General features: G+C 39.1%; 1 protein-coding gene across 6 annotated transcripts in view; it reads right to left on the reverse strand.

Annotated features, from left to right (window-relative positions):
• The window catches only part of KIAA0825 (KIAA0825 ortholog), a 398,113-nt gene that overhangs the window by 243,949 nt on the left and 138,013 nt on the right, over window positions 1–16,151 (reverse strand). For all 6 annotated transcript variants that reach the window (XM_090038268.1, XM_090038263.1, XM_090038264.1 and 3 more), the window contains 2 exons: window positions 11,983–12,165; window positions 244–354 (listed from right to left, as the gene is read on the reverse strand). In XM_090038268.1, coding sequence (XP_089894394.1) covers window positions 244–354; window positions 11,983–12,165 — 294 coding nt within the window. The remainder of the gene's footprint in view (window positions 1–243; window positions 355–11,982; window positions 12,166–16,151) is intronic.

Raw genomic sequence — 16,151 nt, forward strand, 5'->3', positions numbered from 1 at the left:
ATAATTCAAATATCAAACATAATACACATTCTGCCTTCAACCTGAGTCGTCTTATAGATTACTGAAGCTTAAGAACAGGACATCTTTCCAGTTGGTGAAACATGCAAATTCAGAACAGGTCTAATATATTAATTTCAACTGCCTATTTTATCTCAATATATTATATGTGTGATATTGTATCAATATTAAACCAGTATTTACTATGCAATGCTTGTTACACAACAGCAAAACTGAGATACTCACTTAAGTGAAGGACAAAAAGATGCTAAGCAAGACAGCCAGTATAAAGGATGATTAATATTTGCTTTAGAGAAACCTGGAGGAAATTGCTCAACAAAACCATTCTTAAATGACCTGGAAAAAATAAATAGGTCTAATTAAATAAAAGATTAAATACATATTAAGGAGAAATATGAAATGCAAGAACTAAGAGACTGATGTGAAATTATTTAATTGTATTGTATCCTGTGCAATTAAAACAATCTCAATTTTCTTTAGACATTGTTTTTTGCACCTTAGCATTTATATTTGGCATTGCATATGAAGAGCTAATAACACATGCATTTCATTTAATATTTCTTCTTATACACTATGTTTCTAAAATAAGACTGGAAGTAGATAAAGTAACCAAACTGAGTTACTTTTTAGTCGTTCATTTCCCTTATGCTTCTTATTTTAGAAACCAGTACTGCCTATTATTAATATTATGATTATACTCAGCAGGCTCCAGAGAGCACATTAATTTTTCTGCATGTTATGCTGAAACCTATTGGCTTCAGTGAAACTAACACTTTCACATTCTCAGGTTACATAACAGTTTCTCCATTTACTCCACGTAAAGTATGAAGGAGCTATTTCAGTAAGAGCACAAAAAGATACATAGCACAGGGAAAAATCATTGTACATAAACAATAAATATCAGTTACACATACATTTTAATATGACCATCAGCATCAAAACAACAACATTCATGGAGTGATGATACTAAGCTTTGTTCAACATGTTCAACCAAAGTAGGGGCTGAAGAACACAAGGGAGGTGGTGTGAATAAGAAACAAAGTAATTCATAACTACAAAATTTAGGAAATATGAGGACAGCTATTTGAATTTTGGTTTCATTTGTTCTGGAAGTGGAGATGCACCTCAAAAGCAGTGTGTAATTTGTGTACAAATACTGTCCATTGAACGTTAAAATCCTCAGAATTGCAGAGACATTTAATTACAAAGCATGAAATCAATAATGACAAGCAACATTCATTTTTTGAGATAAAGGCCCAGGAACTGCTTGGTACTAAAGCAGTAATGAAATCTACAACTACTATGGATAAAAAGCTTGTAGGAACAGCCTACATAGTGGTGCAGAAAACTGCTAAAGCAAATAAATCACATACCTTTGCTGAGATTTTAATAATGCCATGTGCTACTGAAATTGCAAAGGAAAAGTTTGGAGAGAAGGCCAAGGTATTGCAAAAATACCTATTTCAAATAACACGGTCAAACAGCAGATAACTTCTATTTCTAAAGACATAGTTTTGCAGTTCATTGATCGGCTGTGTGAGAATGACTTTGCTATACAATTAGATGAATTCACAGACATTTCAAAAATTTTCCATTTACTTGCCTATGTTTGGTATGTGTGGAATAAGGAAATAAAGGAAGACTTTTTGTTTTGCAAAGAGATTAAGATGACAAGGAAGTCAGATGACATTTTCATACTTTTAGATGATGTAATGATTTCTGCAGAAATCAGCTGGACAAATTGCACAGGGATCTGCACTGATGGAGCTACAGCAATGACTGAAAAGCATTCAGGTGTTGTGCAGAAAATAAAAGCCATTGCACCTAGCGCTATTTGGACACGCTGTTTTTTACACTGTGAGGTGCTTGTTGCTGAAGATATTGAACTAGGTGTTCACAGTGTACTGAACACAGCAGTGACACTCCAGTTAATTTCATTAAATCCAAAGAAACAAACTTTCAGGTGCTTTGCTGCACTTTGTGAGGAAGTGCGGGCAGAGCACCATTCCCTGCTTATGCAAACAGAAGTGAGGTGGCTCTCTCAAGGTAGAATGCTTGCTTATATATAACTCATCTTCTGAGATTAAATTTACTTTCTTAGCCAATAGGAAACTTGAACTTGCCAAAATGCTGAAAGATGGTGTGTGTCTGGCAAAACTGGGTTACCTAACAGACATATTCAGTAAAATAATAAACTGAATAAAACTATACAAGGTGGGAGAACTACTTTTATTGCCCAGCATGAAAGAATTGAGGCATTCAAAAGAAAACTACAACTCTGGAAAGTTCATGTCTGTGGGGACATTACTGATAAGTTTGAACTCTTACATTCTTTCATTCAGGAAAGAAATATTGACTTTGACATAATTAAACCTCAGCTAGCAGTCTATCTGGTCTGCTTGACAAATTTAATGCTTATTTCCCTGAACTCATGATGGAACAAGCCACTACACACATGTGGATTACAACCCCCTTTAGTGAGAATATTGAAGTTAGCTTCCATCCATCGTCCCATTAAAACTATAGGAAGAGCACATTGACATTTCATCAGACAGCTCACTCAGAACCAGGTGTAACAAATTGCTACTGGAGACGTTTTGGTGAGAGTTTTTTGATGAATACAGAACTGCATTTTCTGCAGCACTGAATGTTTTGATACTGTTTAATACCACCTACATATGTGAAGCTGGATTTTCTGCTATGACATCAATGAAAACAATGTACCAAGCCAGGATGAACATTGACTATGTATGCATGTGTGCTTGTTGCAGATACCCCCATGTCTTGAAAAAGATTGTTCCTCAGCACCACCAACAAGTTTTACACTAAGTAAAATAAAAATAATCATGAAATACATATAAAATTAGGAAAATGGAAACTTCACAAAGAAAAGATTTATATGGGTACAACAACTATGAATAATTGATATAATATAATGATAGTATATCCATCCAGGTGATATGTCAGGATAATTTATTATATGTCAGTTATAATTTTTGTACCTATATTAACCTTTTCTTTGTATATTAGACACTATATAGGTGTTTAACTGAATAACTATCACTTTAATACAGCATTTAATCTACTGGATGTGCAAAAAAACAGTTGTGGCACAGGTGGGCTGTGGAGTTTCTATAGCATGCTAGAGAGGTCCTCAAGAAGAAAATAGTTGAGAATTCCCAACTTAAAGGATCCCTTTAGCTACTTTATACTACTACACTAGGGAGTTTCCCTTTCCTTAGCTGCATCAAGTATGAGTTTATAGCTCACTGATATCAGGAGGGGTAGATTTGCCCTAGTATACTAACAGAAATGCCAAGCATCTATTTTCTTCTTTCCAGTTTCAAAAGCTACCAGTATATTTTTGAGAGGAATTTTAATAATGGATAATACATCATTAAAAATTTAGGTAGCCCTATGTCACAAGGGTGTGTTGCGTTTCCCAAGCCTGGGAATGGATATGGGAGAGACAGAGGGGGAATAAAAATATCCATGTAAACTTTCCAAGCTCTTTTAGGAATTAAAATGTAGTTAATGGACAGAGTAACAATATACAACTGTTTTAATAGAGTTTTATTTAGTTTTTAAAAATCTTTCTATATTATAATAGGAGATCTCCTAAACTAGATTCAAGCTGAAGAGGATATAGGCATCCCTTAAGTAGAACAGTGTTGTTATTTTTATTTATTAATTGGGCTACATTAGTATCCAGAAGCACAGGACACAAGTGTTCGCTATTACCTAATTCCACATACATAGAAACTTGGTTTTCTAACAATGAAGAAAGGACCAACCTGGGACCAAAGCTGCTGCCAGCCCACCACTGCTGTCTGTCTGGGTGGGGCCAGAGCCACCAGGGCAGGGCCAGAGCCAGAGCTGGAGTCACAGTGGAGAGTAAGAAGCAGTGGTACAGACAGAATAGGCAGCAGGGGGAGAGGCACTTCTGGGGCACAAGCACCAGGGAGGATGGGGCATGAAAAGCAGAGAGGGCAGGTGCCAGAGGGTACAGGTAGGAAGGAGAAGGCAGTATGGAGGAAGGCCCCAGGGGCACAGGTGACAAGGGGAAGCAGGAACCAGGTAACAAGAAGAGGGGGCAAGTGTTGGGGGAGACAGGTGGCAAGGTACAAGGTCCAAGGGAGAGGGATCAGGCCACTTGACCCCTCCTCCCCACTGCCTGCCTCCTTGCCACTGATTTCCCTGCTGCAAAACTGTGTGGAAGGGACAAAGTTAAGACAACTCTCCAATAATTAGAGTCTATACATGGGAAATTAGAACACATTTATAATTTTTTACATGTATGGAGTCTAATTATTGGGGGAGTAATCTTAAATTCAAAGTTGTCTTAAATTCAGTATTGATATTATCAAAATAATAGTTTTGATAAAGCCTAGTCACTCTCACTCTCTCTCAAAAAACATACACTTCTTCAAGAATACACACTGAAGAGTTACAGAAATTTTTGTAATAGAACAAATTAAGTAAAGATCTTAAGAGCTTTTGTACTATCAAACAGGTGACATAGACATTTGGATTCTGAATCATGAGGTTTGGGGTAAAAAACTTCTATGTCAAATTTCAAAACTGATGTGGAACCGTGTTATCACTTTAAGGATGTATATTGTTTAAACATAATAATATGGTTAAATATCATAAAGAATGAAGTGTATACTAATAATTCATTAATCCTTGGTGCCAGCAGTTCTCAGTGTCCACTGCTGGCAGTAAGTCTTGCCAGGAAAAAAAAAAAAATCTAACTCTGTGCCAGACACTTGAATTCAACTACTCTTCTGACAGAAGTATAGTAATAGTTAGTGGAAAATTTGTTTTGACTGTAAGATATGTTCAGGCAGCTGCCTATAATCTGAAAGTGGTGGATAGCATCTGTGAGAGTATTTAATACCACAGCAAGAACCCAAGTTACAGTAGTTTTATTCTTCTGTAGGGTATGACAAGGTGAGAATTGATCTTGTAAGATTCAGTGCAGGTGTGAAATGATGAGATGCCAACAAGATGCATTCTAATAGTGTTCCCTTGTACATTTTGAAGGATTTGGTGCTCTATAATTATGAATTGTGAATAATACACTGTTGCACAAGTTGTAACTTGCATCTCTTAAAAACAAAGAAATATTTGCAACTATTAAAACAAGAGGCAACTATTTTTACTTTTATTTTTACTTGATGGTCAATTGTACTGCATTTTTTAAACAAAAACTGTAAATAAATTACTACTACTCCTTAGACTGGACAATAAATAGGACAGAATAAAGTTGGAAACTAAATTTTCCAAGTAAACTGAATTTGTAATTTTTCAAAAGACAACATATTCTGATATCTTATACACCAGTGGTTCTCAACCTTTTTTAGTTTCAAGGCACCTCTAGGAAAATGCCAGCTCTTTATTTTCACTCTGTTTTTGCCTATAGATTTGCCTACAGTTTGTTGCAAAGAACTCAGAAAGACCACAACTATGGAGTTCTATATTTGAAACTTCTGGGTTTATCATGTGAATTAAGTTTGTAAACCAAACAGTGCTAGACACCCTTGTTGAGAATCACTATTATACACAAACATTAGCAGGAAAGCAAACAGAACTTTACCATTATCTTATGCAATGGAAGAAACTATAGCCTTTTTGTCAGCATGAGACAACTGGAAATCTGCTCTGACCTGAGCTACCCTAAGAACATTACAGAAGGCAACATGAAGGCTTAAGTGGAATTGTCATACATTACGGACAGAAATTACACATAAACCGGTATGACTGATCAGAAACCAAATCAAATCTGTAACAACTGAAATTCAGTGCACATAAACCATTTTCAAAAGCGGTTTAAGATAAACCTGGACAGATGTACTATCAGAATTAATTTGAATCTGGAGGGGATCTGGGACAGAAGTTCAATAAACTGATTTAACCTAAATTAGTTAACTCACAGTCCCCCAGCATCCCAGGATGCTTTGCACCTCCCCTGCAGTTCCCTTTCTTATTCACTCCAAATCTTATTATATCAGAAACAAATGACACACATCTTACTGATAATAGCCTCCATTGCTATAGTATTCTGATTTATCCCTAGGGCAGATTCATTCTCAGCACTTGAATGAGGCAGCAATCCTGTGGAAAACCCCAGATGACCATGTACGTAAATAGTGTACCATACACAAACAAGGGGGCTAATTAAGGTTCCTGAGGCATCTTTAATTCTGCCACTTTTCTATTTTTGAATGCTTGGCTTCACAACATTAAGAGTGTTCTTTTAACACAGGGATTTGTACCTGTCTGTGCATATTCATCTAAAATTTGCTTTTTTAAAAGAAACTAGGAAATAGAAAATACAGAAATATGTGGCATCATACTGGAATTCACATAAACATTAACAGGGTGTGATCTTTAAATCCACTGCACAGACCTCTTCTTCTTGAGCTAAATAACTAACAGCAATATTAGGGTATCATTCTCCATAGACTGTAACTAGAGTGTGATAAAGACAGTAGGTTTCAAAAATACTTGCTAACAGTAGAAGAATGGTCAGACTTAGGAATCTTAGGTTCCAGTCCAGATTCTAAAGGGAAGCATGCTCTTCTATCCACATCCACAACATTGACACTTTCGGCTCCAACTCCTCCAACCTGTGTTTAATTGATCATTAACATTCCTACACATAAGTCCAAACAACAGTCTGAATACATGCAACACGATATTTTTGAAAGGCTCATATGTAGGGATCTACTGAAATTGTGATTTCATGGAAATCATGAAAGCAAGAAATATCTGCAAAGTAAATGAAAAAAAGAAAAAACTTACTGAAAATAAAATGCTGGCTCCCAGAGGGAGCCAGCAGTCCTCACAGTGCTGCAACCCAGCCGTGCAGACCACCATGGGGGAAAGGAGGCAGAGGGAACTCCCCAGACGAAGGGGAACCCAAGATGGCTGCTGCCCCTGCCTGTCACTGCTGATTGGCTGAGGGGGTAGGGGGGAGAGCCCTCAATCGGTCCATGAAAATGGTGACTGGCTCCACAATCTCTCCATGAAATCAGCTGTCCACCTCCCTGGGTAGACCCCTACTCATACTTTTGGCAAAGTTAGCTTGTCACAGGAATGGGAAAAATACATCTCTGACACAATAGCCACCTTCCTGCTCCGAAGTGTGGGCCCTATGCATTTCGAAGGCCCAAAGATGTTCTTAATATGAACAATCCAATGTATGTGTCCAACCATTTTTGTTCCTAGAAATAGCTGAACTGTTTTTTAATGAAATGAATGAATGAAAGAATGAATGAAAGAAACCATTCAGTGGCAGACACCCTACACAGAAAATTTCAGCTCAAGAAATTAACAGTTTGAGGCAATTATAATCAACTGAAAGTAGGGTTTTATAAGGAGGAATGTCAGGCAACCAGATTATTCATGTGTTTCATATAGAGTAAGAAAAGCTCATGGAATGTATTCATCTATTAATTTAATGCAGAAAACATGTCATATTTATTAATTTATTTGCTATCAATAAAAGGTATTTGGTCACATGTTATATATAAAGATAGATAAGTCTTCTTGTATTTATTAGCTATAATGACACAGTAAAAGGCACAGCATCCCTGTTGTAGTGCAACATATTTTGTCAATGTCAGCCCATAAACTAAGAGCAGGAAGCCCCATAAGTAAGGATAAAATATGGGCTTAGGTTCAGCAAGTTATATACAAATAAAGGATTGCGTGTAACATTTATAGAACTTTTATTGCGTGATCTTTTTAAATCATTTTATTAAAGCATTTTTATTTTTCATCAAACATTCATTTTTATCTAATGAACTTTTTTTCATGGCCCCATTAAATTTTAACATTTTTTTTATAACATTAGCTATTTTTCTATAGTTATCAGCTGCAAAGAGAAGAAAGGAGAATTTAATAATGCTTTATTATTCAGGACAGGATTCTATGTTTTGAGATCCATCAAATTGCCAAGAGAAAATGCTTCTGTTTTTTGGAATTTATCCTGGCACAAACATGCTGGCACTAGGTCCAACATTTGTCATTCCCACATTGTTAATGATAAACCATGCTTTTGTGTTCCAAAATATGCATCTCAGCAACTGATACATTCAGGGAACTTAATAAACAAACTAAGCACATTAACTTTTTATGTAATCTGATCTGTAATTAGTGGGTTCAGCTATTGACAGTGTAGTGAAATGCAATATAAAATATACAAAAACTTGCAATTTGAGAATTAGGTTTACGAATAAAAGTACTGGAAGACATGGTTGAGAAATTAATTATAGGGAATAACCATCTTTAGCTTTCACTAAATATGTATTACCTTTGAAAATTATTTGTTAAATTTATCATTTTTAGCTTTAATATTTTTCTGGAAATCAGTGATACACCATGATATTTTTATCATGACCAATCCACGAAATCTGTCAGCTTTCTCTATGATTCACAAAGAACCTTACTGTGATGCTGTGGCTAGTAAAGCGACCAAAACGCTGGCTTGCATCCATAGGTGCTTCTCGAGCAAATCCCGGAACGTCATTCTCCCCTTGTACTCGGCCTTGGTGAGGCCGCTGCTGGAGTACTGCGTCCAGTTTTGGGCTCCACAATTCAAAAAGGATGTGGAGAAGCTTGAGAGAGTCCAGAGGAGAGCCACGCGCATGATCAGAGGTCAGGAAAACAGATCTTACGATGATAGGCTGAGAGACATGGGACTCTTTAGCCTGGAAAAGCGTAGGCTCAGGGGTGATCTGATGGCCACCTATAAGTTTATCGGGGTGATCACCAGGATCTGGGGGAATGTTTGTTCACCAGAGCGCCCCAAGGGATGACTAGGTCGAACGGTCACAAACTCCTGCAAGACCGTTTCAGGCTGGACATAAGGAAGAATTTCTTTACTGTCCGAGCCCCCAAGGTCTGGAACAGTCTGCCAGCAGGGGTGGTTCAAGCACCTACACTGAACACTTTCAAGAGTAAATTGGATGCTTATCTTGCTGGGATCCTATGACCCCAGCTGACTTCCTGCCCTTTGGGCAGGGGGCTGAACTCAATGATCTCCCGAGGTCCCTTCCAGCCCTGATGTCTATGAAATCTATGAAATCTATGAAATTAAATTGCCCACTGGACCCTAAGCAAGTGAGTTTTAACTAAATCAATTTAATATACTGAAATTTATACATCTTGTCTTTAAAATTATTTGATAATATTGTGCCCCAAAATCAAAATGTAAACTTGTTCAATCCACCCTTAATTGCCCTCCTCTATTAGGCAGTATGCTTATACAGCACATGGCAGCACTGGACTGAGGTGGATAATGTCATTCTTTGAGCACAAGTAGTAGCACACATTAGAGCCTATAGACCAAGTACAGTGTGGTTGAATGTGGCATTTGTTGTGACAAATACTCATACTCCTAGGGCACATCCCCACAAGGCCACACGTGCAGGCACTCACATGCAGGAGATCCCGGTGTCAAAAATCCTGTGCCAGAAAAAAGCGGGGTGGCGCACACTGCTACCACATGCACTACCTAAAACCAGAGCCTGGCTGGCCAGCATCATGCTCTGGCTGCCAGCCTGGCTTTGCATACCTAGATCACCACTGTTGGAGCCCCAGGAGGCCCCCAGGCTCCAGGTAAGCTGCTGGAGCCTACCCAGGTGCTAGCCCCAGCCTCCCCTACCCTACCCTGGGCTATTTGCTATTCATCAGAGTGTACATGCAGGGGCATTTCCTGGGGAAACGCACATGTGTGCTCATCTGGATGTGCCTTTACAGTTCACCTAATTTTCATGTTAGTAGGTCACTCCTTGTTATTCAAGAGACAAGGCAAATCTGTAAAGAACAGGCATTAGAAAAATGGCATAAAATGGTTTAAATGTCCCTCCAGTTTTCTCATGATGTAATAAAATCCAAACTACTTTCTTTTTGATGTTTGATTTTTGAACAAAATATTTAGGAGGAAATCCTATCTGTACTGAAGGCAACGGCATAACTCCTATGTAATGTCTGTAACTTAATCTTTAGAGTATATTTATGATTCATTTAAATAAACAATTTTCCTACCAGTCTAGTAACCAACAAATCATTTAATTACATTATTTTAAAAAATCCCAGAAGTAGGGAACTAATCACCACAGGAAGTTGTAGAGGCAGATAGCATAGCCAGGTTCAAAATGAAAAAAGATGAGTTAACAGGTGGTAAATCTATCAATAGCTATTAACAGGATAGTCAGAGATGTATCTTCTGACATCTCTATATCAGTGATGGCAGACGTCAGAGAGGATAATGACAGATCACTCTAGATATGCCCTATGCACTCCCTCCATAGCATCCAGTTCTACCACTGTCAGAAATAGGATACTGAACTAGTGGGGCCACCATTTTGGCTCAGTATGACATTACTTATGTTCTTATGTAAGTATGGGGTAAGATACTCCCATATTCATGGGATCAGTAACTTATCTAGTGGACAAAGTACTGACAAGGCTCAAAGTCTAGAAACTGAAGTTAGACTAATATAGGCTGGTAAAAAAGTACAAATGTAACAGTCATGGAAAGTTATTATTGTGAAAATGTTTCTAAGAATACAATAAATAATTCACTATGTTTTAAGTCAAGAAGGTAAAGATTTCTAAAAATGTATCCTAGATGAAGTAGAAATGAATTGCTTGCTGTCCTAATTACTAGGTAAAATTCTATGGCCTATATTATACTGGAGCTCAGACTAGATAATCATAATGGGCCTTTTTAGCTTCTATTAACTATCTCCAAATCCAAATTAATTGGGAGACCCATTAATCTCTCTGAATCAAACTGGACGCCTCCAAAGCAATTCAGAGGGATTCGGAGATTCGGCTATAGACTGTACAGGCAGGCACTAGGCAATGCCGGTGAGAGCAGCTGAGGGAGTATCCGGATGAGCCCCAGCTTTAGTCGGCAGCCCTGGGAGAAACCACAGCTCATCTAACTGCTCCCCCCAGGTTCCTCCCCACCAGGATGAGACAGGCAGTGCTGGCAGCCCTGGGAGAAGCTGCGGAGGCTAGGGGGAATGTTTGTGGAGCTGGGGGACTAAACCGGGAACTGGAGAATCGAACTGAGAGCTGGGGGAAAGCCCCTGTTCATTGCCTCAGTCCCCAATCATTCCCCCAGCTCCCCATTCATTCCCTGCAGCCCCCACAGCTTCTACCAGGGCTGGGCTCATGCCATGGCTCGTGTGGCTGCTCCCCCTCCAGGGCAAGGCAGGAAGTGCTGGCAGCCCTGGGAGAAGTTGCAGGGGCAGGGTGGAATGATCAGAGCTCAGGAGCTGGGGGAATGAACAGGAGCTTCCCCCAGACTCCCGGTTTGATTCCCCAGTTACCAGTTTGTTCCCTCAGCTCCCCAGTCATTCTCCCCAGCCTCCATGGCTTCTCCTGAGACTGCCAGCACTGCCTGCCTCGCCCCAGGCAGCCGGGGAAGCAGCCAGACAAGCCGTGGCTTCTCCTGGGGCTCCTGGCTCAAGCAGGGGCTCATCCGGCTGCTCCTGCCAGCACTGCCTGCCTGTATAGTCTATGGCTGAATAAGATTTGGTGCTGAATATCTTCAGTTATGGATTCAGGTGAATTGAATGAGGACAGTAATTTGACTCACCAAATCGAATCACTGTTCCTCCAAATTGCCAAATTCAAACCAAATACTTTCTGCTTCGCACAGGCCTAGTAAGTATGATGTCTCTTATCCAAAGCTCACTGAAGGTGCTAGAAAAAAATCCCATTAGCTTCAATGGTCGTTGGATAAAGCCTAAGAAGATTAACTCATAATACTAACTGGGAAATAAAAATCAAATGTGTAGATCAGAAGCTATCAAGTTCTTTATAGGCTATATTTATAGCTCAATACAAAAATATGTAATAGATCCTCCACCTTCTGCTTGTAAGTCTAATGAAGACATATGGTCAATTTTACTTTGTGCTAAACATTACTCTCATACTTACTCATATAGATCCTTCAAAGGTGCAGTCAAAATGGCCAGTACTGTGAGCAGATTGTTGCACTGATTGTGTATTTTATAGATTTTAGGGTCTCTGTCTTTATGTGGATTCAGGAATTCCCTCACTGAGCTGCAAACTGACCACAGTATATTTTCAGTGGACATTAAAATTGCTGCAATATCAAATCTGTAGGGGACAAAAAGAAAAAAAGCACAATGTCATCCATGGAAGCAATCTGATGGTAAAACATCAGCTAAATCAAAAATCTTTGACAACATAAAAAATACTCAGTTCACACCATGGACTTGAACCTGATTCTTGGCCATCTCAGCCCAGTTACCAAATAATAAGAATCTCTCTCCTTCTCCCTCTCTGGAGAGCCCCAGTGGCAGCTTCTACTTGGAGTCCTGGACACAGGCACTTTTGTTCATCTCTCAGACCCAGCACATCAGTGGCCTGCCCTTTCTGCAAAAAGGAGGTGGAGGAGACCTTCCATGTCTTCCTGGTGCCTGCAACTGCTCTTTGCTGCCCTCAGTACTCTATTTGGCATGCTGGACTTAGACTTCTCTGAGGCAGTGTACATACTCTCTATCTCATACTGAGCAGCCAAAGGGAACATGAGTTGCCTGCCCAATTTCCTGCCAGGCCAGGCTGGGATGGTGACTTTGAAAGGCTACAGCAGCCAGCTCTAAGGATGCCTTACAACTCTTTTGCTTTCTGGTTTTGGCAAATGTCACATTTGAATATGGACACTTCACCTTGCAACAAAATGTGGACCAGTTTGGACAAAATATAGACACTGGGCCACTGAGAGGGCCCCCTGCAAGGTGAAAGATGGACAATTGATCCTACATGTGTAAATCCTGAGAGGCATGGGGGAGAGTGGTTTCAATCTCCAGTGACATGGTGATTTTCTTTTTTTGTTGCTAACTAGTGTTTCAAACTCTGCTGCTAGGAGGGCCATATGCTTTTGAACTTTCACAATTTATTTTTAATATTTGTATAATAAATTTTTAAAAAGGTAAAAAAAGGCTCTCTCTTTCTGCCTCAATACGTTTGTAAATACTTATCTGAGGTGGAAGAAACTGATACTTCATCTCAGAATAGACAACATTGGTTGTACAGAGATCAAGCACTGGATCAAACACAACAGGAGCTGAAACTGGTTTTCCCACATGCAAGGTGAGTGCTCTAACTAATGAGTTATTTGTCCAACTTATTTTTCATGAAGAAATTTGAAAAGTTTTGAGTTTGTCCTGATACAGAATAGGAGAGTATTTGAAATCCTAAATTGAAATATATTCTGAAAGAGAGGATCAGTTGTGATGATGAGATTTTGAGTTGCTCTGAATTTTTGTTAGGAAGGAAAAATTATTTCCCTACTTGCTTTAACTGACCCATCAAGGTGGAGCTACCTATATGATTCCTCATCTTAGATTCTGTTATTCTCCAGCATCTTCCACACTTCCAAGGTAATATCCATCTATCTCCCCTCCTCTGTAGTTTGCTTCCCATTAGCATGTCTCTTTTGACATGGGCATGACAGCAGGGCTCTCAAAAGAATCTAAAATCTAATAGGCACCTATTTGTTTCTTTAAGTACCTAACTACCTTAAGAAAATCTGATCCAAAGTCCACAAAGAACCTCCAGTTTGTTTCATAAGTCTGTCATTAGAACCCCCAATACAACTATAGAATGAGAAACTTAATTATTTCCTATATATAAATATACACTATACACACACACACACACACACACACACAATCTAGATATTCACTCCAATATGTTCTTTTTATTTTTTAAATTATTACTGGATTGTTCATGTCCAGGCAAAACTAAGAATATAAATGGGTTGGATCATCATATAGGCATCCAATATTCCCTGTGGTCCAATAATTTAAACCAGGTTCATGCTGAATTGAAAATACTCTAACAGTACTTAGATATTTGACAAATCTCAGATTTTTCAAGAAAACTATTAGGGAAGGAGGTTCTTAATGTTAGGCCATAGAGCAACTACAATAGTCTGAGTCTAATCTTACAACATTCTGTATAATACATGAACATCCAAAATATCACCTAATATATATCCCAAGTATACTTAAAGTGACCTTATTCCAGAACATTTAGTTTAGGATTAAAGCAGAGAATGGAAAACCAGAGTTTTATTCCTGGTGAGTGACTTTGGACAATTTTCCTAATCATTCTGTAATTTAATTTCATCATCACTAATATGTGAATGACAATACCTCTGAAATTTCCAGGCATGTTTTAAGCTTTCTTTCATTATTGTTTAGAGTTACAGAATTGAGGATCATCTAGTACAACCTCTTTCATAGATACTGGGTTTACTATTCCTAAATCTCTCAAATTACATGTCTATACAGTAATGGGGATGCCTATCTAAACCTATAAAGGTTTTGGTGCAGTTTTTGAATGACAGGCAGTTTCAGACTGCCCAGAAAAAAACATAGTTGGCCCAATAAAAGATACCATCCTAAGAAATTCTGGCATGTCTTGTAACTTCTGGACTCTCACAGCTACAATAACACTCTTATACTACAGGATCAAAAGCAAATTTTAAATTTCAATTTCGGTGTCAATTCTGCATTTAAAACTATCATTAGGAGTTGCACAAATGTATTTTCTTTGGTGGGTTTAGTTTCCATGAAAATAACAAACTCTCAGGGTAACTCAAAATCTTATGGTCACAACAGACCCTCTCTTTCAGAATACATTTCAATATAGGGCAGAATGGAAAAAAACCCCAAAAAAAGGAACAAAAAAACCAAAACACTGATTTCTCCAAATAAACAGGAGGGTAAATAAAAGGAACGAGCTGGAATATTAAAACATATTTGCAGCCCAAAGTTCCTGTCCTTTTTACCTCCTAAGCAGAGCCCCTTCACTGGCAAATCTTAGGGATTGTAAAGGGTAGGTCTGTCTTCAATTACAGGGTCATAATTAGGATGGGGGAAGAGAAAACATGCACTCCTGGACCAACCATTACAAAGTTCATAATTTTTAAAAAATGAAATCTTCATATTTTTCCAAGCAGGAAGCAACTGTGACCACCCGAAACCTGAGATCCTGCTCCTGCCTTTGTTTCAAGGCAATTTGCATGATCACACATCCTCACAGGAAGTGAGAGCCTTCATACCAGCTGTGAACTGACTACCCAGAGGAGCTTTCCATCTATTGACTCCTCTGTGAAATCCTATGAAATATGAACTTTCATTTCTACCCAGGAAAACTTTTACAATCTTTTCTCCATTGCCTGATGAACGGTGTTTGTGCCCAAAAGCTTGCAATTACAGAAATTTTTTTTGCAAAAATCTTTTTGGTCTAATAAAAGATATCATCTCTACTAGGAGTCCTGATTACCTTTCAAGATAATTCAGGAGCTTCTCAGTTGGAAAAGCTGTGCGTCCTAGAAGATATGCTAAAGTATGTCAGGGCATGTCTTCACATGCAATTAATGCTCAAAAAGTTTACTGCACAATAAGCTTCCCTTGAGTGCATGTCTACATGTGTGCCTGTTGGGAGCAAATCTGCTCCCAACAGAAGCAGATACTCCTGCCCTGCTCTGTTACTATATGACAGCCAGGGGGAGTGCTAGGCTCCCCTGGGTGCTAGCCCAGGACTGGCAAGGGGCACCAGTATCAGCCCTGGGCTTCAGGGGTTGGGAGCAGCTGTCTCACCTCTGGGGCAGCTGCCGACCACCCTGCACCCCTGCCCCAGGCAGCTGCCTGCTGCCCAAACCCCTGCTCAGAGTCCACAGTCAGAGCTGGCCTCAACAGTAGGTAGCTCCCAGGGGAGGGGATTGTTCTCCCGCCCACTGCTGTCCAGGAGCAAATTGTTCCTGGTCAGGTGTGTAACCATGCGCTACTGTGCAGTAACTGTGGCACAATAAATCTACTACCTGTATTTATAGGTCGTAGAAAGCCACACAGCAAGCTAATCTACCGCACAGCAGCTCCTGCACATGGTTACATAGTGATGCTTTACTATGCAGTAGATTAGTCTACTGTGCAGTAAAGCATCTGGTGTAGACACACCCTCAGAATAGCATGGAGCAATCGCTTATCCCTTTCCTCAAGTATGCACAAATGCTGTGATCACTACCTGCATTTCCTTCGGCCTGTACAGTCACTGCTTCTCTATATCCATGG

Source organism: Crocodylus siamensis, chromosome 3 (genome assembly GCF_052110815.1).
Source record: "Crocodylus siamensis isolate JL-2025a chromosome 3, ASM5211081v1, whole genome shotgun sequence".
Taxonomy (NCBI): Eukaryota; Metazoa; Chordata; order Crocodylia; family Crocodylidae; genus Crocodylus; species Crocodylus siamensis.